The following is a 25,324-nucleotide window of genomic DNA, read 5'->3' as shown; positions in this document are numbered from 1 at the left end:
TGCCTAGCATGCACGAAGACCCGGGTTCAATTCCTCGGTACCACATATGTAGCAAAAAGCCAGAAGTGGTGCTCTGGCTCAAATGGTAGAGCCCTAGCCTTGAGAAAAAAAAAAAAAATCCAGGGACAGTGCTCAAGCCCTAAGCCCACGACTGGCCAAAAAAAAAAAAAAAAAAAAAAAAAAAAAAGATGTTCACAGCACAATAGAAATGAACTATATAGGACAAGTCTTTCCCTTTAACAGTATAAAACCTTTTAAAAACCAATTATTTCAACCAAAATTCATGACTTAGTTATACATGAAGGATACCAATTAATCAGTTCCATAGCATCAATCTCATGTTTCTGTATCAAGAATAAAAAAAAAATTGTTGGGGCCGGGAGTTTGGCCTAGTGGTTAAAGTGCTTGCCTAGCATGCATGAAGACCCTGGTTCGATTCCTTGGTACCACATATAGAAAAAAGCTGGAAGTGGTGCTGAGGCTCAAGTGGTAGAGCTTTAGCCTTGAGAAAGTCCAAGGACAGTGCTCAGGCCCTGAGCTCAAGCCCAGGACTGGCAAAAAAAAAAAAAAAAAATTGTTAATACTGGTTTCCTCTGGGTGTATAGTTAACTGTCTACATAACTTTTTCTAAATTTAGCCACATAATTTTGTTTAGTGTGTTTATTAAGCCTGCAATTTAACAACTTTATCTCACTTATTTTTATCTACAGTGCTAATACAATGCCCAGGACACAGAAAGCATTCAAGAGATGTTTTGTATATTTCATTTCTACATTTACCAGAAGTGTTTAATGATCTTAACATTGAATGACTAATTGCAACTAATGGGAGCTTGATAATTTGTGGGTAGCAAAAGTTTTTACCTTAAGAGTCTCTAAATTCAAATGCATGGAGAACTAAAAAAAGTTTTTGATAGGGATATTCCCCTCATCAGCACATTCTGTTCTCACTCTCAGAAAGCAAATTGTAAGCATTTTTCAGTGGAACAGACCACACTGCTTGTTTCAACAGTAACATTGATTTCTACCGTAAAATTGTTAGTCAAAAATATTTCTATGTAGAAGACGCTAAATGAGTTACTTTCCAGGAGATAAAGGTTTATATCTCTATCAGTTCAATGTTGTCTGTCATTCATACCATAAATTCTGAGATGCTACCAGTGAGCAGAAAGAGTTGGTAAATTTCATTCTTTGTTCTACTATCTAGTATTTGTTTCTAGGGAGACTACTTTGTATCTTTTCTCCTCAGTTTCATTACATGTTAAACAGAAATACTAATTTGCCTATTTTGTAAGTGGTTATAATTATGTAAGAAAGCACCTTGAAAATTATAATGGGTCATACTAATATAGTAGTGAATTTTAATGTTCTTAGAATATCACATAGGACCAAAGCTCTGATTTGGATCATATACTCAAAGAAACGTTTCAGCTCATAGAAGAATTATAGTGAATTAAGAACTAGAAATAATCCTCAATGAACTTACTTCAAAATAGTCGCTAATTTTGTGACCACGTCCCCCAATACTTTTTCCTAAAATACACAAAAAGTTATATACATGTAAAAGCCAGTTATATCATCTACTACATACTACATCATAAAAAGAATGTGCTAAACTTAATTCCCTAAATGCACATAAAATCATTTAGCTAATTAAAAAGTATATATTTTGGTAGAATTTTGGTGACCATTAAAATATTCATAGGGGCCAGGAGTTTGGCCTAGTGGTAGAGTGCTTGCCCAGCATGTATGAAGACCAGGGCTCCATTCCCCCGTATCACATACACAAAAAAGGCCCGAAGTGGTGCTGTGGCTCAAGTGGTAGAGCTCTAGCCTTGAGAAAGCCCAAGGACAGTGTCCAGGCCCTGAGTTCAAGCCTCAGGACTGGCAAAAAAAAAAATTAATTCACAGTCCTTAAATACCATCAAATTCCATTTTTAATGAAAACATGCTAAGATTTAGAAGTTCCAATAATTGCAAAATTAAACAAATAAATGACATTAAGAATCTCATGAGGGTCAGGAGTTTGGCCTAGTGGTAGAGTGCTTTCTTAGCATACATGAAGACCCAGGTTCGATTTCTTGATACCGACTGCATAGAAAAAAGCTGGAAGTGGTGCTATGGCTCAAGTGGTAGAGCACTAGCTTTGAAGAAAGCCCAAGGACAATGCTGAGGCCCTGAGTTCAAGCCCTAGGACTGGCCAAAAAGGAAGTGAGGGAAGGGGTGACATTATTCAAAAAGAAATGTACTTATACAACTGTAACTCCTCTGTATATTACCTTTACAATAACAAAATTTTTAAAAAAATCTTAGGGAGTTTTGTTTTGTTTTGTTTGTTGGGGGAATGAGGCCTGGAAATTGAATCTAGGGCCTCACTCATGCTAAGCATATACTCTTATACCTCTAGGAAAGAAATCCTCTATCATCTGTCTGTCTGTCTATCTATCTATCTATCTATCTATCTATCTATCTATCTATCTATCATCTATCTACCTACTTACCTACCTACCTACCTATTTATTTTTGCCAATCCTGGGGCTAGAATTCAAGGCCTGGGCACTGTCCTTGGGCTTTCTCAAGGCTAGCACTCTACCACTTGAACTACAGCACCACTTCTGGCTTTTTCTATACATGTGGCACTGGGGAATCGAACCCAGGGCTTTGTGCATTCTAGGAAAGCACTCCTAGGCCACATTTCTGGCCCAGGGATTCTTCTTTTAAAAACATTACTAATAGCCAGGTCCCTGTGGCTCATGCCTGTAACCCCACTCAGGAGGCTGAGATCTGAGATCATGGTTCAAAGCCAGCCCAAGCAAAAAAAGTTTGTGAGACTCTTATCACCAATTAACCACCAGAAAACCAGAAGTGACACTGTGGCTCAAGGAGTAGAGAATGCTAGCCTTGAGCTGAAGAGCTCAGGGATAGCGCCTAGGCCCAGAGTTCAAGCCCCACGGCCGACAAAACAAAAATCAACCAAACAAAAAACATTAATAATGTTTAATGTCTTCTCATTAAAAAAAAAATCAAACAAAACATAAGAAACAAAAGACAAGTAACATTCATCCATGGCAGAAAAACCAGACTGGTCAACAGAAACCAAAACATAATCTCTATCAAACTGACAAAACACTTATCATATTATGATTTGAAAATGTGTTTGTTTCACTTTTGGTTTTTGATGGTACTGGGATCTGAGGTAAGGGCCTTGCCTTTGCTTGGCAAGTGCTCTGCCTTAAGCCATACCCCAGTCCTATAAAGTATGTTTCAGTTTTTTTGTTGTTGTTACCAGTTCAATTGTTGCTGTTGCCAGTTCTAGGGCACTCAGGGCCTGAGTGTTAGTTATCCTAGAGCTTCTTTTACTCATGGCTAGCACTCTACTACCTGGGACACAGCTCTATTTTCAGCTTTTTGGTGGTTAATTGGAGGTACATCACATGACACCCCACTCAAATTTTTGTTAAACCCCTTTCCATACGTAGTACATATAGTTTCAGAGGAAGCTGGCTTCTATACGGCCCACATTTCCAGTTCTCTTTTCTCTCCTTATCAGGTATCAACCTTTCAAAACATTACATATATATATATATATTTTTTTGAAGTGGGTCATGGGGCTTGAACTCAGCCTGGGCTTGGTCACTGTCCCTGAGCTCTTCAGCTCAAGGCTATCACCCTACCCTGGAGCCAAGCCCCACGTCTCATTTTCTAGAGGTTAATTGGAGAAAGAGTCTTGGATCCTTTTGTGCCGGGCTGGCTTTGAACTTTGATTCTCAGATCTCAACCTCCTGAGTAGCTAGGATTACAGGCGTGAGCCAGCTCACTGCCTATATTTCTTAAGGGGAAAGCATTTTACTTCACCTGCAATTTGGTGGAATGGGCCTGTATTATCTAAGGGCAATGCTACTTATGTTGGATACTACTGGTCCTTGGAATGGAAACATGACCTAGTAATCTATTCAATAAAGTTTTGTTTGACTTGACTTGAAGAAGCTAACTTTAGGGAGGAGAGAAAACAGTAAACCAGCTTCTCTATAAAACAAATACAAGGAACTACAAATAGGTAAATCCACTTTAGGCAGCCATGCTAAACCAGAAGAAAGTCTGATAGATCTGTGGATGACACCTCACAGTCAAAATAGATCTGTGGATGACACCTCACAGTCAAAATAAGATCTTAAAGACAGGTTGGCTCAACTAACCCAAAAGTCCTCATACCATTTGGGACCATTTTGAGTTTTTCTTAATCTGCTGTGAAAAGAATTATACTTTTAATTTACCTTTATAAAGAAGTTACTGGTCCTGGGCCAGGAGTTTGGCCCAGTGGTTAAAGTGCTTGCCTAGCATGCGTGAAGACCCAGGTTCGATTCCTCGGTACCACACACATAGAAAAAAGCCGGAAGTGGTGCTGAGGCTCAAGTGGTAGAGCTCTAGCCTTGAGAAAGTCCAAGGACAGTGCTCAGGCCCTGAGCTCAAGCCCAGGACTGGGAAAAATAAATAAATAAAAGAAGTTACTGGTCCACTACAATTTGGAGAAGTTATACTAAGACAAAAATGGCACTAAAATCAAAATGAGATGTACACTACAAAACAACTGGAGAAAAGGCTTAATACATCAAGAAGAGGCACTTACCTACCCCCTCTTTTCTCCTAATAAAAACAGTTGCTACAAGTACTTGATTCTAGTACCATATGTAACCTGATAAACCATGAGTTCATGTCCCTAAATCTTACAGCTAAAAATTCACTCCAAAGCATGTATTATATATAAAATCACTATATAATACTTAAGCGCCTAATTCAACATATTTCATTTTGAATTAAGGAGTACTTTTTTGTTATTTTGAATTTTTTTTTTTTTTTTTTTTTTTTTTGCCAGTCCTGGGCTTGAGCTCAGGGCCTGAGCACTGTCCTTGGACTTTCTCAAAACTAGAGCTCTACCACTTGAGCCTCAGCAACACTTCCAGCTTTTTTTCTATGTATGTGGTACCAAGGAATTGAACTCAGGTCTTTGTGCATGCTATGCAAGCACTCTACCACTAGGCCAAACTCCCGGCCCTATTTTGACATTTTTATGGTCTAATCAAAGTTATTTTCTTAGCACTTATCACAAAAGAATAAATGGGTAGGAGCCAGGAGTGTGGCCTAGTGGTAGTGTGCTCGCCTAACATGCACGAAGCCCCTGGGTTCGATTCCCTAGAACCATATAAACAGAAAAAAACAGAAGTGACACTGTGGTTCAAGTGGCAGAGAACTAGCCTTGAGCAAAAAATATCTAAGGACCTGAGTTCAAGCCCCAGGACTGGAAAAAAGAAAAGAAGAAGAAGAAGAAAATCAGATACTTTCAAATTATTTTTATATAATTTTCTTTCATGGTAGTGAGGTTTGAACATAGGGCTTCATGTTTGCTAGGTAAGTGTTCTACCATGTCAGCCTTGTCCTCAGTCCTTTTTGCTTTAGTCATTTTTCAAATAAGGTCTTGTATTTTGGCATAAGCCTCAGACCACAACTCTCCTACTTATGCCTTCATCACAGCTAGAATTATAGGAGCATGCCACACCACCCATCTGCTATTTTAAAAGTCTGTGTACTTGTTTCACAATGATAGTTAAAGTTTTTATTTAAAATCCAGAAGCCATCTCAATATTATAATCCATATGAGAGGAAAATGCAGAAGTTACATAAGAGCTATAGAATCCACAAAACCATGAAGTCACATTTTAAATAAGTAGATTAACTAATTAAAAATCAAAATAGTTCACTGTAAATGCCCACTGGTCTCTGAGGGAAAACATTTCTGTGCTTACCCTGACTACTTTCATTCTGGTTTTCTGCTTTTCTCTTTCTTCCCCTGGATGATTCCGACTGTTTCTTCTCTGGTGTCTACAGAAAATAAGTCAACATAATTCAAAGTTACAGTTGATACGTAAAGTTTTTATTATCAAGACAAATTTATTTTCAAGACCAATGTCTCAACAGTGCTTATGGGTACAAATGTAGTTATTGATTATTAAAAGATAACACTTCCCATTTTGCAATTTTTAAAATTAAGCACAGGTCAAGGGTCAGTGACTCACAGGGGTCTGAGACTTGGTTTAAAGCCAGCCTAGGCAGAAAAGTCAACAAGACTATCTCCAATTAACCAGTAAAAAAGCTGTACTGGAAGTACAACTCAAGTGTTGAAAGAGTTAGTCATGAAGGATAGAGCTGAATGAGTATGTGAGGTCCTGAGTTCAAGCTCCAGAACATACATACTCACATACACACACTTATGCACACACACGCACACACAAAATTTCAAGTGAAATAGACATTGTACATATGTATAAGATCACATTTATAGAATTTGACTTTAAGTGGTTTAGAAATCTGATAGCTATTGACCCTCTAAATTTTTGACTGGCTAGTTGTAGTAACCCTAGTACACAGTAGGCTGAGATTCAGAAGATCACAGCTCCAAGCCAGTCCAGGAAGAAAAGCCCAAGACACTGCAGCTCCAAAATAACCAGCAAAGAACTGGTTTGGGTGTGTGGCCCAAGAAAAGCCCAAGACACTGCAGCTCCAACATAACCAGCAAAAAAATTGGCGTGGGTGTGTGGCCCAACTAAGCAACAAACCAAGTAGGCATAAGGCCCTGAGTTCAAGCCCCCTTACTGGGACAAAAAAAATTTACCTGAACTTTTTCCTGTTAATTTTCTACTACACATACATATTCAGTATATAAGAGTAAACTTAGATGAGGAAAAAAGGACCATTCATTTAAATACCTGGCAATTATTATTTACAATTATAGTATATTTGTCAATTAGGGGCCAGGAAAATATGGTTCTCCACCTGTTTTTGTACAGTCCACAATCTGCACACAGCTTTTACTTAATGAATTTGCTTGCTACTTATTGACATTGAGAATCAAACTTGGGGACTTGCACATGCTCAGTAAAATTCTACCACTGAGCTACATTCCCATCCCACTGTTGTTCCCAAAATGCATTAAAAAAAATTTGTTGTTGTTTTGTAACACTAGGTCACTATTACTCAAACTCATTGACTATCATGCCTCACTCCCTAAACTCTGGGATTATAGCTATGCAACATCATATCTGGCCCAACCTTTGAATTTTAAAATGACTATTATATATTTATATATATATATATATATATATTTTTTTTTTTTTTTTGCTGGTCCTGGGGTTTCAACTAAGGGCCTGAATACTGTCCTTGGGCTCTTTCAAGGCTATAGCTCTACTACTTGAGCCACAGCACCACTTCTGGCTTTTTCTATGTATGTGGTACCAAGGAATCAAACTCAGGTCTTCAACCATGCTAGGCAAGCACTCTACCACCTGGCCCAAATGATTAAGTATTTTAAGACTCTAATTGGGTGCTGGTGATACATGTCCATATTCCAAGCCACTCAGGAAGCTGAAGGATCATGATTCGAAGCCATCCCAGGCAGAAAAATCTATGAAACTCTTCTTCAAGTGGCGGAGTACTGGCCTTGAATGAAAAGCTAATAAGCAAGAGCACAAGACCCTGAGGTTCAAGCCCCAGTAATAGTGCACATGCACACACAAGTGCATACACACACATGCAAATGTTTACTCAACTGAAACCAACAACACTTTGTTATGTGAAAATTGTAAGAAATACAAGTTTTAGTATAAAGCAAAAGCATGACTAGAAAACTGCCACGTAGCTAAGTATGTTGCATGGCTGCTTTTACCTTACGGCAGCTGCCACAAGATGATATGGCTTATAAAATCTAAATTATCTGTCCCAATACAGAAAAGTTAGCAGACGTCTGCTCTTAGTAATGGCTCTGTTCCCAAATTATATTTGCTCCTTGAACATGAGCAAGTATTTTCACAAGGCTAATACAGTAATTTTTGTGGAATCTGACAAACTATTTTACTTAATCAAAAATTAAAGCTAATAGCCAAAGGCACAAAACAATGGCTCCAGCTTCCTAAATACATAATAAAATAAACAGCTCTGGTGCCAGACCTAGTATACTAATACTTTTAAAAAGTCATACTAAAGGGTTGGGGATTTAGCTCAGCGGAAGAGCCCTTGCCTGGCAAATGCAAGGCCCTGAGTTTGGTCCTCAGCTCTGGGGGAAAAAAAAGTCATATTAAATAGCTTTTAAATCTATTAAGGCACTGTGGTCATTATGCAAATAAGGAATTTAATCCACATTTTTAGTTCTCAGTAGTTACGTGATTCAACAGCATAAGTAATACATAACCTAATTCTAAGTTATCAAATACTGTTCCTTCAGGTATCTTGGGAATTTTAAGTTCCTTCACTTCTATTCTGCCAACAAGATAATAATTTCAGAAAAGTTGAATGTTACCACTTCTGAATTCTTGCTCAGTAGGCACTTTACAACTATGCTTCTAGCCCTTTTTTTTTAAACTTTATTTTTCTTTCATTTTTATTCCTTAAATAGATTTTTTTTTTTTTGCCAGTCCTGGCTTGAGGTCAGGGCCTGAGCACTGTCCTTGGATTTTCTCAAGGCTAGAGCTCTACCGATTGAGCCTCAGCACCATTTCTGGCTTTTTCTATGTATGTGGTATGGAGGAATTGAATCCGGGTCTTCGTGCATACTAGGCAAGCACTTTAACTACTAGGCCAAACTCCCAGCCCCGCTTCTAGCCCTTTTTACTCTGGTTATTTCTGAGTTAAGGTCTCAATTTGATTCTGATCTTTCTATTTCCAGAACTGAGATGATGTTTAGTCTTTGCTATTAAGATGTGGTCTCATGAACTTGCTTTTTTTTCACCTCAGCTGGCCCTGGAACTGCAATCTTCCTGATCTGAGATTACCATATTGCTTCCTGGATAACAAGTATGCATCACCATATGTAGCTAGTGTTCAGATGAGGTTTCACAGACCCTTGCTCAAGGCTGGCTTCAAACCTCGATCTTCCTGATGGAGCTTAAAAAGATAAGCATTGTATCTTTCCTCCACCTCATTTTCCCACTCAGTGTACAGTATACAAGTTATTACTTGATAAAAAATACATGAATACAGTGCTATTCAAATCAAATTGAGTTTTGTATAATTCCAAGGTTCAAATGTTCTTTAAATGTTTCCTTGACATGCTACATATCCTTCATCAAGATCTAATTAAACTATATAAATATATCTCAAAATATTCTTATAATTTGAATAGATCCAATAATATATGTACTGGATGATATGATTATATACTATATAACCATGCATTATATGGTTTCACTTCACAAACCTGAAATTTTATAAAACTCAACCTTCTAATATACTTTGGTAAGTATACTGTACAATATACTAGAAATTTAGGGTAAATAGCTAAGTTTAATTAAGGGTATTTAGTTGAGTTCACTGTTAAAATTATCAAATTCAAACTTAAACAGACTTCTATTTTATAGGAATAAAAAAGTTACCATATTAAAAATTCTAGGGTAGGGGCCAGGAGTTTTTAGCCTAGTGGTAGAGTGCTTGCCTAGTATATACAAAGACCTGGGTTTGATTCCTTGGTACCACATACATAGAAAAGCCAGAAGTTGCTGGACACTGGTGGCTCATGCCCAGGAGGCTGAGATCTGAGATCACGGTTCAAAGCCAGACGGGGCAAGAAAGTCCATGAGGATTTTATCTCCAACTAACCACCAAAAAACCAAAGTGACACTGTGGCTCAAGTGGTAGAGCACTAGCCTTGAGCTGAAGAACTCAAGGATAGTGCCCAGGCCCAGAGTTCAAGCCCACAATTGATCAAAAAAGGAAAAAAAAAAAAAAGCCAGAAATGGTGCTGTGGCTTAAGGGGTAGAGCGCTAGCCTTGAGGAAAGCCCAAAACAGTGTCCAGGTCTAGAATTCAAGGCTTTCATAAGTTTTTGTCTGTCTTTTTCCTTCTTTTTTTTTTTCTTTTCACTAGTTCTAGGCCTTGAACTTGGGGCCTGAGCACTGTCCTTGGGCTTTCTCAAGGCTAGAGCTCTACCATAGCACCATGTCTGGCTTTTTTTTGTATGTATGTGGTACTGAGAAATCGAACCCAGGTCCTCATGCATGCTAGGCAAGCACTTTACCACGAGGCTAAACTCCCGGCCCCCTATTTGAATTTTAAATTTAAATCTTGATTAATTTTGAATGAACAAAATAAACTGACAAAATATCACAACTGTGAAAGCTATTTTGAAGCCAACATTTTTTAGTTAGAAAACTAAAAAAAAAATGTTTAAATAGTTCCACATAATTTTTGAAAATATTTTCAAGGGGGCTGGGAGTTTGGCCTAGTGGTAGAGTGCTTGTCTAGCATGCACGAAGACCTGGGTTTGACTCCTTGGTACCACATACGTAAGAAAAAGCCAGAAGTAGTGCTGTGGTAGAGCTCTAGCCTTGAGGGAAGTCCAAGGACAGTGCTCAGGCCCCAAGTTTAAGCCCCAGCACTGGCAAAAAAGAAGAAAAAGAAGATATTTTCAAGGAAAGCTGCTTCAATGATAAACCAGCAAGGCTACATTTCAAAAGGAGGGTGTGTGTAGAATTCTACTAGGGAAACAAAATTCATTTCTTTAATGCAAAGTTTCTCAGCAAAAAAGGGGTGAGACAAGAGGACACAAAGTAATACATAAACTTTCCAAATCATTTGATACAATCATTAAATATATTCCACTGCATATGTGTTTTAGAATATTTAAGGGTATTTTAAGCCATATAGATTTCTTACTAAAATCTTTGAGGCAAAATTAAAAATGTTACTTCATTCAGGTAATCATTATGATTATAATAAATAAAAAAGATTTACCCACTTTACTAAAAATTTGAGGAAAATGCAGAATAAGCGTGATTAAAATTACCTCAATATACAAAAAGTTGGAAATAACTAATGAAAAAAACAAAAATTATACAGTGTCAAAACAAATAGAACAGGAAGGAAATGCAGATATACTTAAAATTAGCCTTTAAAACAAATGTCTCCATTTAATGAAGATCTTATGTCTTCATTAAAGACATAAGAATTTTATTCTTTTTTATGTAGTCCTAATTATTAGCTGGTGTTAATTTTTCATTTTGTTTTCACCTCATAGACCACCTATATGGATACATTTAAAATTGTAGTACAAATGGATTACAATATTGAAGAGAATGATAATCAAACTATAGTTCCAATATTTAGTATAACTAACCCAAGAATCGATTTTCTTATCAGTTTAAGATGTAATAATATAGGAAAAGTAAAACTGTGGGATTAAGTGAGAAGTATACTTAAAATACAATATCTGGCAATGTGGCAGGGTTAATCAATAATATATCAATAAACAATCTCTTTTTTATTTTTTTTAATTTTTAAAATATTTTTTATTATTGTGATTAATAGAAGGGTTACATTATATTCACCAGATAGAAGGTGCATAACTTTACAAACATTGATATCCTTTCTCAGACATGGTCCCCATTTCCCTCCTACCCTCCCCCCCGCTTATCTTGATTTCACCCCTTCCCTATCCTATTTCAAATAACCAATTAAGCACATATAAAATATATCAGATAACAAGGTGAAATATTGTAACAATATGAGATAACCAAGGGATGGCAAAAGAGATGAGAGATAACATAGTACATTAAGGACAACAGTCACTCATTATATGGCTTGTTTCCTTATCCTGGAGGTCCTTTCATTTAGCATCATTCTATATGGCCTTATGTATCTAGGTTTTGTTCTATTGTAAATCTCTGCTGGGAGAGCCCAAGGTTTCTACTGATTATGACAAATGAGCCTATGTTCCTTTGAGTCTGGCTTACTTCACTTACTATGATTTTTTCTAAGTCTTTCCATTTCCTTACAAATGGTGCAATGTTGTTCTTTCTGACAGCAGCATAGAATTCCATTGTGTATAAATATGACATCTTGTTGATCCACTGGGTTGGTTCCATATTTGCTATGGTAAGTAGTGCTGCAATGAACATCATAGTGCTAGTGGATTTATTATGCCCTTGTTTCTGGAAGGTTGGGTAATGTCAAGTAATGGAATTGCTGGGTCATAGGGGAGCTCTATGTTTAGTCTTTTGAGGAACTGCCATACTGCTTTCCATAGTGGTTGAACAAGTTTGCACTCCCACCAACAACACTCAATCTCTTATGTCAACAGCTATTCTATCACTCTAAATATACATGCATTTTATATTTTAAAACTTCATTTATGTGTCATATAAAGGGATTAGCAGCTTTTCCCTAATAGTCTGCCAGTACATGCAGAGCTTACATAACTGGCAACATTGTCCCTTTTAAAGTTCCACTTGGGGGGAGGGAAATAGGGACCATGACATGAGAAAGGGTATCAATGTTTGTGAAGTAATGCACCTTCTATCTGGTGAATATAATGTAACCCTTCTATTAATTACAATAAAAATATATGGAAAAAAAGAAATAAAAGAAAAAAAGTTCCACTTGATTATACTATAGAATTCAGACCACAGAACCTGAGGTTCTAACACCAACCATTAGGGAAATGTGCATTGAGTAGTTGGCCAATTTTTAATTTGAATAATTTGTGAAACAACTATATTAAAGAAAACAATCACAATATAACCCCCTACTGAAGCCCAACATTGCCAGTTTTGCCTGAATTTGTTAATTATCCTATTTGGAAATTTGGAACTTAGGAGAAATTTTGTAGAAGCACTCAGCTTGTTTGAACCTTTGTTTCTTCAAAGAGTTGACATACTGGAAGTGGCACTGTGGCTCAAGTGGTAGAGTGCTATCCTTGAGCTGAAGAGCTCAGGGACAATGCCCAGGCCAAGTTCAAGCCCCATGACTGACAATGACAACAACAACTACAAAGATTTGATATATTAAGGACTATTTCAATGTTTAATTTTTTAAAGTTTATTCATAGCTGGGTGGCTGGTGGCTCATGCCTGAAATCTTAGCTACTCAGAAGGTGAGCTCTGAGGATTGAAGTTTGAAGCTAGATGGGGCAGGAAAGTCTGTAAGACTCTTACCTCTAGTAAACTGTCAAAAAAACCCCTAAAGCGGAGCTATAACTCAAAAGTGGTAGAGTGCTATCCTTGAGCAAAAGAAGCTCAAGAAGAGGGTTTTAGCCCTGAGTTCAAGCTGCAGGACTGGCACATATGTGCATACATACATTCACATTCATACATACACATACAGACACTCACACACACAAGTTTATTCATGCCACATCTGGAAATACCATTAATGAATGTGTTTTCTTCAAATTTTAAGCAAATGAAACCAACACATCAGTAATTGAGTGTAGTCTATTTTCTATGGTATTGTCTTTATTACTTAATAATATATAATATTCAAGATGATAGAGTACCAAGACTATAGATAACCACCAGTTAAAATGCAGCCTTCAACTTCAAGTATGCTAGGTGATGTTTTTTAAAGACTGAGGACTTGGACTACTTTACACATGTTCAGCATCCATAAGCTTATCAGTACCAAAAGAATAATACTAAAATAATTACTGTTACTCTCAATTTTTAACAGCCACTTTATGTGTTATTATCACATTCTAAATTAGGCTCCTACAACTTGGATCATTTAAATTTGCATTTCAATATGTTTAAAGAAGCTTAGTAAGTTTCAATACTGAGGAGTGGTTTTTGTCACATTTTATCATTATGTAGCATAGCTATTTATTGGCATTTGCCTTCTCTGGTTCTTCCTTCAAAGATTTTAATTGTTATTAGAATGAAGTTCAACTTTTTCCCCCAAATCCAATATTCTTCCCAGAAACTTCCAAACTAAAGAATCTTTAAAACAAACAAAATCATGCAGAACAATAGCTGCTAGGAGAGGAGTGGGAGTGGGATTAGAAAACAATGTTTCAAGATTATTTTGTTTTGTAAATGTTCAAATTGTGAGACTGCTTATAATCACAAAATTTAGAAAAGTGGTCTCAACTTTGTCCCACTGTGACATCCAAGACATAGTAACGTTTTCCTACATACAAACATTCTCTTGAACATAAATTTCAAAATCTTGATTATTTCTCTGAAATTCTTTTTGGTTTTGAAAATTATTAAGTAAGGAATAATTTATTTTTGAGGTAGAATCCTCTTATATAGCTGTTCAGTTGCACGGAACTCATTCTTTGGAATAATTTTAAGTGTAAATGTTGTGTCATCAAATATGAATGATTAAAAATTTCATTAGTGCCAAATTGTTTTTTCAAAACCAGTATCTACCCTTTTGGGGTTTTTTTTTTTTTTGGTCATGGGGCTTACATTCTGGCCTGGGTGCTGTCCCTGAGCTCTACAGTTGAGCACTAGTGCTCTACCACTTGAGCCACAGTGCCACTTCCGGTTTTCTGGTGGTTAATTAGAGATAAGATACCCTGAGTAACTCAAATATCATCTTTTTTAATATAGAAGTGCTATTTTTACTTATTTATTTATTTATTTATTTATTTATTTATTTATTTATTTATTGCCAGTCCTGGTCTTGAGCTTAGGGGCTGAGCACTATCCTTGCACTTTCTCAAAGTTCAGAGAGCTACCACTTGAGCCTCAGCACCACTTCCGGCTTTTTTCTATGTAGGTGGTATCAAGGAATTGAACCTGGGTCTTCGTGCATGCTAGGCAAGCACTCTACCACTAGGCCAAACTCCCGTGCCCATATCATCTTTTTTTAAAGGAAGACCTCTCTGCCTACTTTCCCCTACAGACAGATGAAATTTGAAGTTGCTTATTTACACCTGTAATAAAGCCCACATTGTTTATGAAAAGTGTCTAAATGTCTGTCTTTCCACACATTGATCTAATTTGAAGGCAGGAACTGTATCCTATTCACCCTATTCTGTGCTTGGGCACAGGGAGAAGATAATTGATATGCAATAAATGCTTACTGAAAACAACAATTGAATTTCTAGAGTCTAACAGACCCAGCGTGATTTAAATCTAGAAAAGGATATGTATATATGTATGAATGTATACATACACACACGCATACACTAGAATTAACATAAAATGCTAGAATCTTCCTGTCTACCAAGTAGCTTCACTAGCAAGAGGAAAATGTTTTATTCTACAATTGTACTTTTGCAATAAAATTCAGGTATAAGTCATTCAAATATGAACAGAAATAAGTTACAGTTGAAATAGATTCAATCACCCTAACACTAGCTATCAGCTGCTTTTTAAACAGTACAAAGAAGAAAATATGATTCTGGGTGTCTAAAAAAAAACCCATACATTAGAATATACAAAGCAGAAAGGAGGATAACGTTTTAGTAAACTAAAAAAAAGAAGAAGAAATACTAGTGAGTAAATCAAAATATCAATGTTCAACTTATAAACCAACACAGAAAATGAATTTTATTTTTATTAAAATATAGAAATAGCTAAGTGTTGGTAGTTCACTAGGATTACCAAGTAGTTCACTAGGATTATTAAGTAGTTCACTAGGATTACCAAGTAGTTCACTAGGATTACCAAGTAGTTCACTAGGATTACCAAGTAGTTCACTAGGATTATTAAGTAGTTCACTAGGATTACCAAGTAGTTCACTAGGATTACCAAGTAGTTCACTAGGATTATTAAGTAGTTCACTAGGATTATTAAGTAGTTCACTAGGATTACCAAGTAGTTCACTAGGATTACCAAGTAGTTCACTAGGATTACCAAGTAGTTCACTAGGATTACTAAGTAGCTCACTAGGATTACCAAGTAGTTCACTAAGATTACCAAGTAGTTCACTAGGATTATTAAGTAGTTCACTAGGATTACCAAGTAGTTCACTAGGATTACCAAGTAGTTCACTAGGATTATTAAGTAGTTCACTAGGATTATTAAGTAGTTCACTAGGATTACCAAGTAGTTCACTAGGATTACCAAGTAGTTCACTAGGATTATTAAGTAGTTCACTAGGATTATTAAGTAGTTCGGCTACGGTTACTTCTGTAATCCTAGCTATTCAGGAAGATTGTGTTTCAAAGCCAGCCAGAGCAGAAAAGTCTTATTTCTACTTAACCAGCAAAACGCCTTGAATGAAGATATGGCAGTGGTACATCAGCCTTAAAGAAAAAAGCTAAGAAGCAGTACTTAGGCCCTGAGTAAAAGCCCCAGTAACCGTACATAAATATTTTCATTTAGATAATAGAATAAAATATAGAAATAAGCTATGTGTTGTTGGTTCACGCCAGTTCATGGGGTTTGAATCTAGCTCAGGCAGAGAATCCTTAAGACTGTCTGCAATTAACCAGAGGATTTCTAGACTGGAGGCAAGGCTCAAGTGGTAGAGTGCCAAATGGGGGCAAAAAAACCAAATAAGTGATCCTCAGTTTAAGCCTTAGTACCAACACACACACACACACACACACACACAAACACACACACATACAAAGAGGGGAAGAGGTAGAGCAGAAGAAAGAAAAAGAGGAGGAGGAGGAGACATAGAAAAGGGGAGGGGAGAAAAGGAAGGGAAGAGAGGGGAAGAAGGGAGAAAGGAAAAGGCGGGAGGACAGAAGTGAACAAAGTAGATACCAATAAGAAAAGCTAAAGAATTGGGTGTGGAATATAGATGGGTTCTAAGAGACAGCTCTTTTTGTTTGTTTTAAATAAACCTACTACTATTTACCCACAAAGACAAAACCTGTCACTTAAAAATATGTAACAGACATGGAAACGTATTGTCAAAACAGTAAACGGTACCAGAAGACAATGGAATTTGACCTTAACTTTACTGCTAAGTGTACTGGAGGAAGAAGCACACCCATCTTACAACAGTATACTCTCAACCACATTAGTTAATGACCTATCAATACCTGTTATTTCAATATGGATGAAAGTTCATCCACTCTACTCTAGAGACAAAATCAGGAACTAATTTTCCAGACAATAGGCAATTTCTTACATGGAAAGATGAAACACAGTAATATTAAAAGTTATAGTTTTGAATGTTTCAGAAAGGAAAAGGATTTTTCAAAATTTCTTATAGCTGCCCCAAAGGTCAAATCTTCTACACAAATAAAGGTATGCACATCTAATGCTTACCCAAAGATGTTTCATTGCAAATGCAAATGTCTTACAACAAAAATAAAAACGTTTTATCTAAAAATACAGACTTAAACTTCTTCAATGGGAAAGGGAATTTTCTTATGGACCAATTCCTCTGAAAGAAGCAAAATACCAAATCTACAATTTACATTAAGAATATAGTTACCTACAAACATCATAAAATAAGTAAATGCTATACAGTAATCTAAGTTACACTATGTTTTGCTCTAAAAACTAAAACAAAGCTGATCAGGCACTGTGGCTCATGCCTATGATTCCTGCTCCTTAGAAGGAAGAGAGATCAAAGTCAGCCCAGGCAAAAAGTCCACAATACGCCATCTCAACCAAGAGTTGGGCATGTGGAATATACCTGTTACTCCAGCTACCTGGGGAAAATAGGAAGGTCACGATGCAGGCTGGCCCAGGCAAAAACATAAAACCCTAACCCAAAATAACTAAAGTAAAAAGGGGGTATGGCTCAAACAACAGAGCGCCTGTCCATCAAGTACAAGCCTGGAGTTTAAAATAAACAATGCCACTCTAATAAATAAATTAATCCACTGTATTTGGTGAAAAGAAAAACATCTAAAATCATTTTAGACTATGAAAGACCATGAAATTATTGAATATACCCAATTAGATATAAATATTAAAATTTTTTAAAAACTCCAAAAAATATAAAATAAAAATATTCTTCATACAGTTTTTGAAAAACTGTACTTTGACTACAGCTAAACATGCAAATGTGCTAATTTGGAAAAATAAAAACAAAAATAACCTGTGAATTCTGGTGCTACGGGGGCTACTAACGCTTACCTCAAGGGAACCTACTGCAGATAAAGTCCCGTCATTGCACAGTCCTTTCAGCTGCCTGCCAGTTGTCTCTGTGGAAGGGAAAGCCTGATGAGTGAGAACCCTATGCCACACTCCTTTGGAATGTCAGGGTGCCTGTACCAAACTGAATAACTGCTCCTCTAGGGATTTCTAGATACTCAGTAACAAAGGACTAAAAGATGTCCACCTCTGAATCTCTCTACTCAACACAGAAACCAAATGTCAAAGATAATTCCTAAGCATTAACGCCTATTGAAATTATCAAGATGATATATCTCTATTAACTCAAGCAGCCAAAAAAAGAGAGAGAGATTAAAATGGATCAAGTAAAGTTTTCATTGATAGGAAACATACATACATGCATACATACATACATACATACACACATACAAAAACATACACACATACATAAATGTAAAAATTAAGTGACAACTATATAATCTGAGGAAAGGCTATTTTCACAAAAAGTGAAGTTAAATTATCAACAAATAAACACTAAAAATTGAAAATACTGTCTACCCATTTTTAAAAGATGCTACCAAATACACCATGCTCAAAATAAATCAATACCATGGATCCAAGTGCCTACTTATAAAAAACATCCTCCATTTTCTTGGTAGAGCCAATAAGTCAGTGGTACAGAAGGAAATACATCACTTTTTTTAATATGTAAAGTGAAAACCATCAATATAATCTGAAAGGAATTCTAGAAAGAAGAACATATATCTAGAAGAACATATATCTAGGTACATCTGTATCTAGGAAAACACATAAAACCTTACTGGGGAACAAAGAAGGGAAATACAAAAATACTAATGGAGAACTGAAATACAACATATTTCAAAAACTACTTCATCTCACAGAATTATGAAAAACTACTGTCTTCCATTAAAGATATGTATATGCCACTAATGAGTTAAGTTTGTAAGTTCAGCTACATTATCATAAAATTGAATTTTCTTTCGAATGCCAGGCAGTCTTTAATCTGAATACTGCTTCATAATGCAGGAAAAAAAACTCCAATAAGAACTTTAAAATCATTAACTTTTAATACCAGAACTGATGAAAAGTGAAAATCCCCAAAACTATGAGTTAAAAAGATGAATCCAGTTTATATTTCAATAATAGTATATTAAAAATACTATATTTAGAATAATACTATATTTAAAATTACTTACCTCTGATTCTTTGTCACTTAAAGATCCTAAGCTTCCAAAACTGTGATTAGAGCTTTCATTATTTGTTGATGCCTGTGAAAGATTTTTTAAAAGGTAAAAATTAGGAGTAATTTTACAAAGTATATATCTTTAGAAATGCCAGTAAAATGTGATTTATTTAAGCAAGAAAGCCAAATAAAGCAAAATAAGAAATGTCATAGAAAGTTTGATAGAGTTTACATTGCTTTTTTTTGTCAGTTGTGGGGTATGGGTGCTGTCCCTGAGCTATTCAGCTCAAAGCTAATGATCTACCTACTATTTGAGCCACAGCACCACTTCCAGTTTTCTAGTTGTTAATTGGAGATAAAAGCCTCATGGACTTTCATGCCCAGGCTGGTTTTGAACCACGATCCTCATATCTCAATCTTTTGAGTAGCTAGGATTACAGGCATGAGCCAATGTTGCCCAGCTCACATTGCTATTTTGTGACCATATTCTATTAACTAATTTTTTAAATAAAAAGCAAGTGAATTCATCACCACTGACAAATATATTATTTGTGTTTATCAGTTCTCGTCACAATTACCAAATTCCATCACGTCTCTATAAAACCTTTTGCATTTCTCCACTAATAAGCTACTATTTCTTCTGTTATTGTTTTGATTTTATCACTTAAGAAAAGACTAGGGCCAGGAGTTTGGCCTAGTGGTAGAGTGCCAGCCTAGCATGCACAAAGACCCAGGTTCGATTCCTCGATACCACATACATAGAAAAAGCCAGAAGTGGTGTTGTGGCTCAAGTGGCAGAGCTCTAGCCTTGAGAAAGCCTGAAGACAGTACTCAGGCTCCGAGTTCAAGCCAGGACTGGCAAAAAGAAAGAGGAAGGAAAGGGGGGGAGTGTCTATCATCTTGACCATCTTAATCACTTTACTCACGGGTTTGTTTCTTTGAAAATATTTTTGAAGTATAACAAATAGAAAAATATGAGCTATTGTTCTGTAGGATAACATCTGTTTTGACTGCAATAGGGGTTTATGATGCTTTTAAAGTGTGTCAAGCTAGAGAAAAAATTACACTACCAACAGCAATTAAGTGATAAGTTAGAAATTCTGACTCTAGACAATGGAAGTATGAACAAAATTTTTGAGCATCCCCAAATCCTCATGAAAACGAGCAAACTAAATAGTAAACCAAAAATTCATAGACATCTACAACAAATCTAGGTGACAGTAATCTTCACCATACCATTCCCCCACCCCCCAGCACCCCCTTCCAAAAAAAATAATCAGCAGGTAGGAACAAATAACTACCAACCACAAGATCTGCATGGTTGATTATCTGCACAGGAAGAACTAGAAAGAAAAAGATGCCTTTGAGAACTGAAAACAAAATATTCGTCAAACAGCAGAAAGCATTATCAAAGCTAACAGTCAATCTGAGTAAAGAAACTACCTTTGGAATTTACCCTTTCAAAAATGACTAAGTGCAAGTAATCCAGTTTTGAAAGCTAAAAAGAGGTTTGGAAATGGATCTTCTTATACAGGGAAGTGAAATGAATATATATTACTGGGTGTGGAATTAAAACAGCACAATAGATACAAGAGCAATAAAGAAAAAGACTGTCCAAGTAAACAAAGGAAGGAAATGGGTGCAAAACCAAAAGCAGAAAGAGCTGTGAGGAGAGTCATCAAGGAGCCATCTTTGAGGTAAGGGCTATTTGATTTCAAAACACTAAAGATGGTGGAGCTCAATGCCATATAGCACAGAATAATAGTTTGGCCTAGTGGTTAAAGTGCTTGCCTAGCATGCATGAAGACCCAGGTTCGATTCCTTGGTACCACATATAGAAAAAAGCCGGAAGTGGTGCTGAGGCTCAAGTGGTAGAGCTCTAGCCTTGAGAAAGTCCAAGGACAATGCTCAGGCCCTGAGCTCAAGCCCAGGACTGGCAAAAAAAAAAAATCCTAATTATTAATAAAAACATATCAGGAACATATGCCCCTACAAAACAGGTGAAAATTGTAAGCTATTATAAAAAAGCCATTCCAATTTATAAAAAAAATTTTAAATGTACTGGACTCTACCACTTGAGCAACACACAAGTCCAAAATCTTGCAATATAGTGAAAACATCACAATACAGAATTAGATATATGCTTGTGAAAAACCCGTGATACAGCAAAGCCACAATAAGTGAACTGCGATATAGTAAGGAACGATTTTAGTTAAAAAGTTAAATATATTTTGCTCATATTGCTCCATGACTATCTAAAATAGAATGCTCTGTTTTTCTGGCATGAAGTATTGCATTTGAACTTTCTATTGTTAGCTTTCTGGGTTGATATTTGTGTCTGTTGCTCTTTCAGTCAGTAGTTTTGTGGGTCTTTTTTTCTTGCTGCTCTAGGAATTGAACTCGGGGCTTTGAACTATGGTCCTCAAAATTTAGCCTCCTGAATAGCTAGAAACATAAGTGTGAGCCACACAAACCTAATCTGTTTGTTTAAACATTGTGATTGGGGTGAGATGATGCTTCATTGTGATTTTGATTTGTATTTCTCTGTTAATGATGTATAACTCCAGAAGCTTTTTACTCATCAATTTGTTAATAGTGTGGTCAAAGATACTATAGGTAGATAGATAAATAGATAGATAAATATATCTATAGAGATATTTTTTTGCCAATCTTGGGCTTGAGCACAGGATCTAAGCACTGTCCTTGGGCTTTCCTCAAGGCTGGCACCTAACACTTGAGCCACAGCACTGCTTTTGGCTTTTCTATGTATGTGGTTATTGAGGAATCAAACCCTGGTCTTTGTGCATGCTGGGCAAGCACTCTACCACTAGGACAAACTCCCAGCCCTATTTTGTTATATGTTTTTACTGAGACTATTAAAAGTTAACTCCTTGGTTATACCAGCCCCATTTGGGGGATTTGGGAATTAAGAGACTGAACCTAGGACTTGTGTGTGCTAGCCAAGCACTTCACTACTGAGCCATATTCCCTATTCCCTTTTATAAAATTTTTATTTTAAGCCAGTCTTACTAAGTTGAGATCCTCCTACAGCCTCTTGAATAGCTGGGTTTACAGATTTGTGCTGCCATGCCTATACTAGTCATATTGTAAGTTTTTCATAGCCAGATGTGACTGGTGAGTACACACAATGTAAAACAAGTACCTCATAAAAGCTCCATAGAACACAGTAGATACAGACTAAGAGTCAGCAAACATGGTCCCCCACCTGTGTTTTTTGTTGTTGTTGTTTGTTTTGGTTATGGTTGGTTATGGGGCTTGAACTCTGGGCCTGGGTGCTGTCCTGAGCTCTTCAATCAAGGATACCACCCTACGCCAGGGCCTAGGGCCTGGAAATTGTTGCTGAGCTCTTCAACTCAAGGCTTCCACCCTACTCCTTTGAGCCTCAGCACCACTTCCAGTTTTCTAGTGATTAACTGGAGATAAGAGTCTCACTGACTCGTGCCCAGGCTGGCTTTGAACCTTGATCCTCAGATCTCAGCCTCCTGAGTAGCTAGGATTACAAGCATGAGTCACTGTGCCTGGCTTCCACCTGTTTTTTAACTAACCAAAACCTACCTATCCTAAAGCTGGAAATGGTGCTGTGCTCTAAGTGGTAGAGCACTAGTCATCAGCAAAAAAGCTCAGTGCTCAGCGCCTGAGTTCAAGCCCCAGGACTGGCACAAAAAAACGGGGTGGGGGGAGTATTACTACAACAGAACCACTCCCGTTCTTTATCTATGGCTTATGTCTGCTTGAGTTGAATGCTACTATTACAGTCGTGTAGAAAAGTTCTAAGAGGTATCATAAAACCCACAGATATTACATATTTTTCCTATACAGAAAAAGTTACCTCAATTTTTCTATTTTCTAGAAACTCTGAGAAAATAAAAAGGAGAGAGAGAGAGAGGGAGAATGTGTGTATATGTGTGTGCATGCATGTGTTAGAGAAAAACAAAGGGGGGGGGGGTGGTGAGTAGAATTGAGTGCAATGCTACATTTCACCAACAGATGCCCCCATCTAACCAGATATAATTCAGTGTAAAACCTGTGCTTATCTAAAAAGCAGTCTTAAATTCTCAATTTAAAATTCAAGTCTAATAATACAAAATACAACAAACACTTCATATCTAGTAGATGTGCTTTCATTCCAATTTCAAGACAGAACCCATAGGTAGCTTTGGAGAACTGTGCTATCCTTATATTTTAGATGGGACTATAAATCAACCTTCCTGCCACTACTGAAATTCTAAGGAGGTCCTTTTCCCATATATACTCTCTACCCAAGAAACCAATGGGAAAGCACAAAATCAATACTAAACTAATCAACTCTCTCCTCTGTATTTCGGATCCTGACAGTGATATATAAGCATGGGACAGAAGAAAGTGTTTCTTTGTTGGTTTGAATCAAGCAAGCAGAGTTGCCCCGCTTCCTATTCAAATCTGGTACTTCCAGTCTCTAAGCTATCTTTTGAATTGCTCCATATTCTGCCAATATCTTCCTTCTTTGTTTAAGATAGCAAGAGTTGATTCACTCTTCTGCAAATAAAGTCTAGTCATCAATACAAAATATTTTTACAACTGCTTGGCAAGAAATATGAAGTAGATAAAAGTAGAAAACAATTTGATAGGGAAGGGGGGAAAACCAAGACGGGTGGGGGGTGTGGGGGGGGGAGGGAAACGGGTACCAAGACATGTGAAAGGGTATCAATGTATGTGAATTAATGCACCTTCTATCTGGCAAATATCATGTAACCCTTTTACTAATTACAATAAAAAAAAGTAGAAAACAAAGCTACTGTCTTCGAAGATAAAAATGATTTTTCCATTTACTGCATTTGATTTTAAGGTGGCACACTGAATACCTAAAACTAGGACCAGTTCTAAACAGCATTACAAAATAGAGATTGTGGTTCCTCCAACCTCAATCAGCCTTCCCACTATTCTATTGTTGGGCTCTGTTAGCTGACAATTAAGCATTATTATTCTGCTATTACCAATTAATTCTAAATATTAATCAAGAATCTTAGATTTTAGGTTGTACTTATGGGTATAAAGAAAAAAAATACACTCTAATCTCTCCAAACATCTTTAGTTCACTGACTGCAATATCCCAAAATATCAAAAGCTTATGCTAATGGATTTAGTTAGAATGGTTCATATTTTAATCGAATTTTTTCAACTGTGGGTTTAACATACAAATTCCATGGACTAGATGATAAATGTGAGAAACCAAGGCATCTCCATCTAGAAGTGATAAAACTATACTTAACCTGCTTTAGCTATTACTAGAATGACTATAAGATATCTCAGACAAGAACTGTACTCACTTTCTGAAATCAAGATCATTAAACAAATGAGTGATTTAAAAGATAATATCCTGAAAGATGTTAAGAGTTGCAGTTCAGTGGTTGTCAGTTTGCTTAGCCTGAGTGAAGTTCTCCATTAAATCTTAGCACATATGTGTACTGGTACATGTGTATACACACATATATACCAGCATGAAATAACTTAAGTGCTTGTTTGATGTGATATTATCAGTTCAGAAGCAAGGAAATTAGTAAACAAAACAAATGTTCATCCTATTTTCACTTCCAACCAGCTCACTGATTCTATCACTAACAGAATAATATAAAACATGTTCACAAGGACCTTATGAGTCCATGAAAACTCCAGATGAATTCAAATTATTTCCCTGGGCAGTTAACTTCAAAATATATGCAAATCTCAAAACTAACATTCTAATCATCTCAGTCTCTAAAATTTTCAAAACAGAATTAACTTTTTATGGTTATTTATTTCCTAAAATTGAGGAGCATATAAGGATATGCTTTTTAGCCTTAAAGATCTTAGTCTAGTCAGAAATAAGTAAATAAAATATAATGAAATAAATTCTACCTGTATATACCCAGGTATCTAAAGAAAGTCATGGGATATTCACCAAATTCAGAGTTGGGCAATCTTGTCAAAGAAACATTCTTAAAGTTCTACTCATCTTACTTTTGGCTTTCAAAACAGTGATGAGTGTGGAGATAAAGGTATAAACACTATGTCCAAAAGAAAAAGTGAAATTCCATGTCTGTTTATATAGAAGCATAAACAGTCTGTTATAACTACAAGAAAATATAAATGTAAAAAGACTGGAGTTAGGGCATAAAATTAGGCCATCAATATAAGCTAGGAATCAGGAAGGCATTATAATGCTAAAAAATTTTTTTTGCTCGATTGTGGGTCTTGAACTCAGTACCTGGACATTTTCCCTAAGCTCTTTAGCTACCACTTTGAGCCACTGTGTTGGTTTTCTGAGTTAAGTGGAGGTAAGAGTCTCATGGC

The 25,324-nt window shown here is 36.4% G+C and overlaps 1 protein-coding gene across 6 annotated transcripts in view; it reads right to left on the bottom strand.

Moving 5' to 3' along the window:
• Tlk1 (tousled like kinase 1) overlaps positions 1-25,324 on the bottom strand; it is a 121,824-nt gene that overhangs the window by 51,418 nt on the left and 45,082 nt on the right. For all 6 annotated transcript variants that reach the window (XM_090342651.1, XM_090342654.1, XM_090342652.1 and 3 more), the window contains 3 exons: positions 19,008-19,079; positions 5,801-5,876; positions 1,486-1,532 (listed from right to left, as the gene is read on the bottom strand). In XM_090342651.1, coding sequence (XP_090198777.1) covers positions 1,486-1,532; positions 5,801-5,876; positions 19,008-19,079 — 195 coding nt within the window. The remainder of the gene's footprint in view (positions 1-1,485; positions 1,533-5,800; positions 5,877-19,007; positions 19,080-25,324) is intronic.

The sequence above is a fragment of the Megascapheus bottae genome, chromosome 12 (assembly GCF_031878675.1).
Source record: "Megascapheus bottae isolate mThoBot1 chromosome 12, mThoBot2.hap1, whole genome shotgun sequence".
Classification (NCBI taxonomy): Eukaryota; Metazoa; Chordata; class Mammalia; order Rodentia; family Geomyidae; genus Megascapheus; species Megascapheus bottae.
Note: the sequence above shows the minus strand (reverse complement) of the source record. Positions and strands in the feature narration are given on the sequence as shown.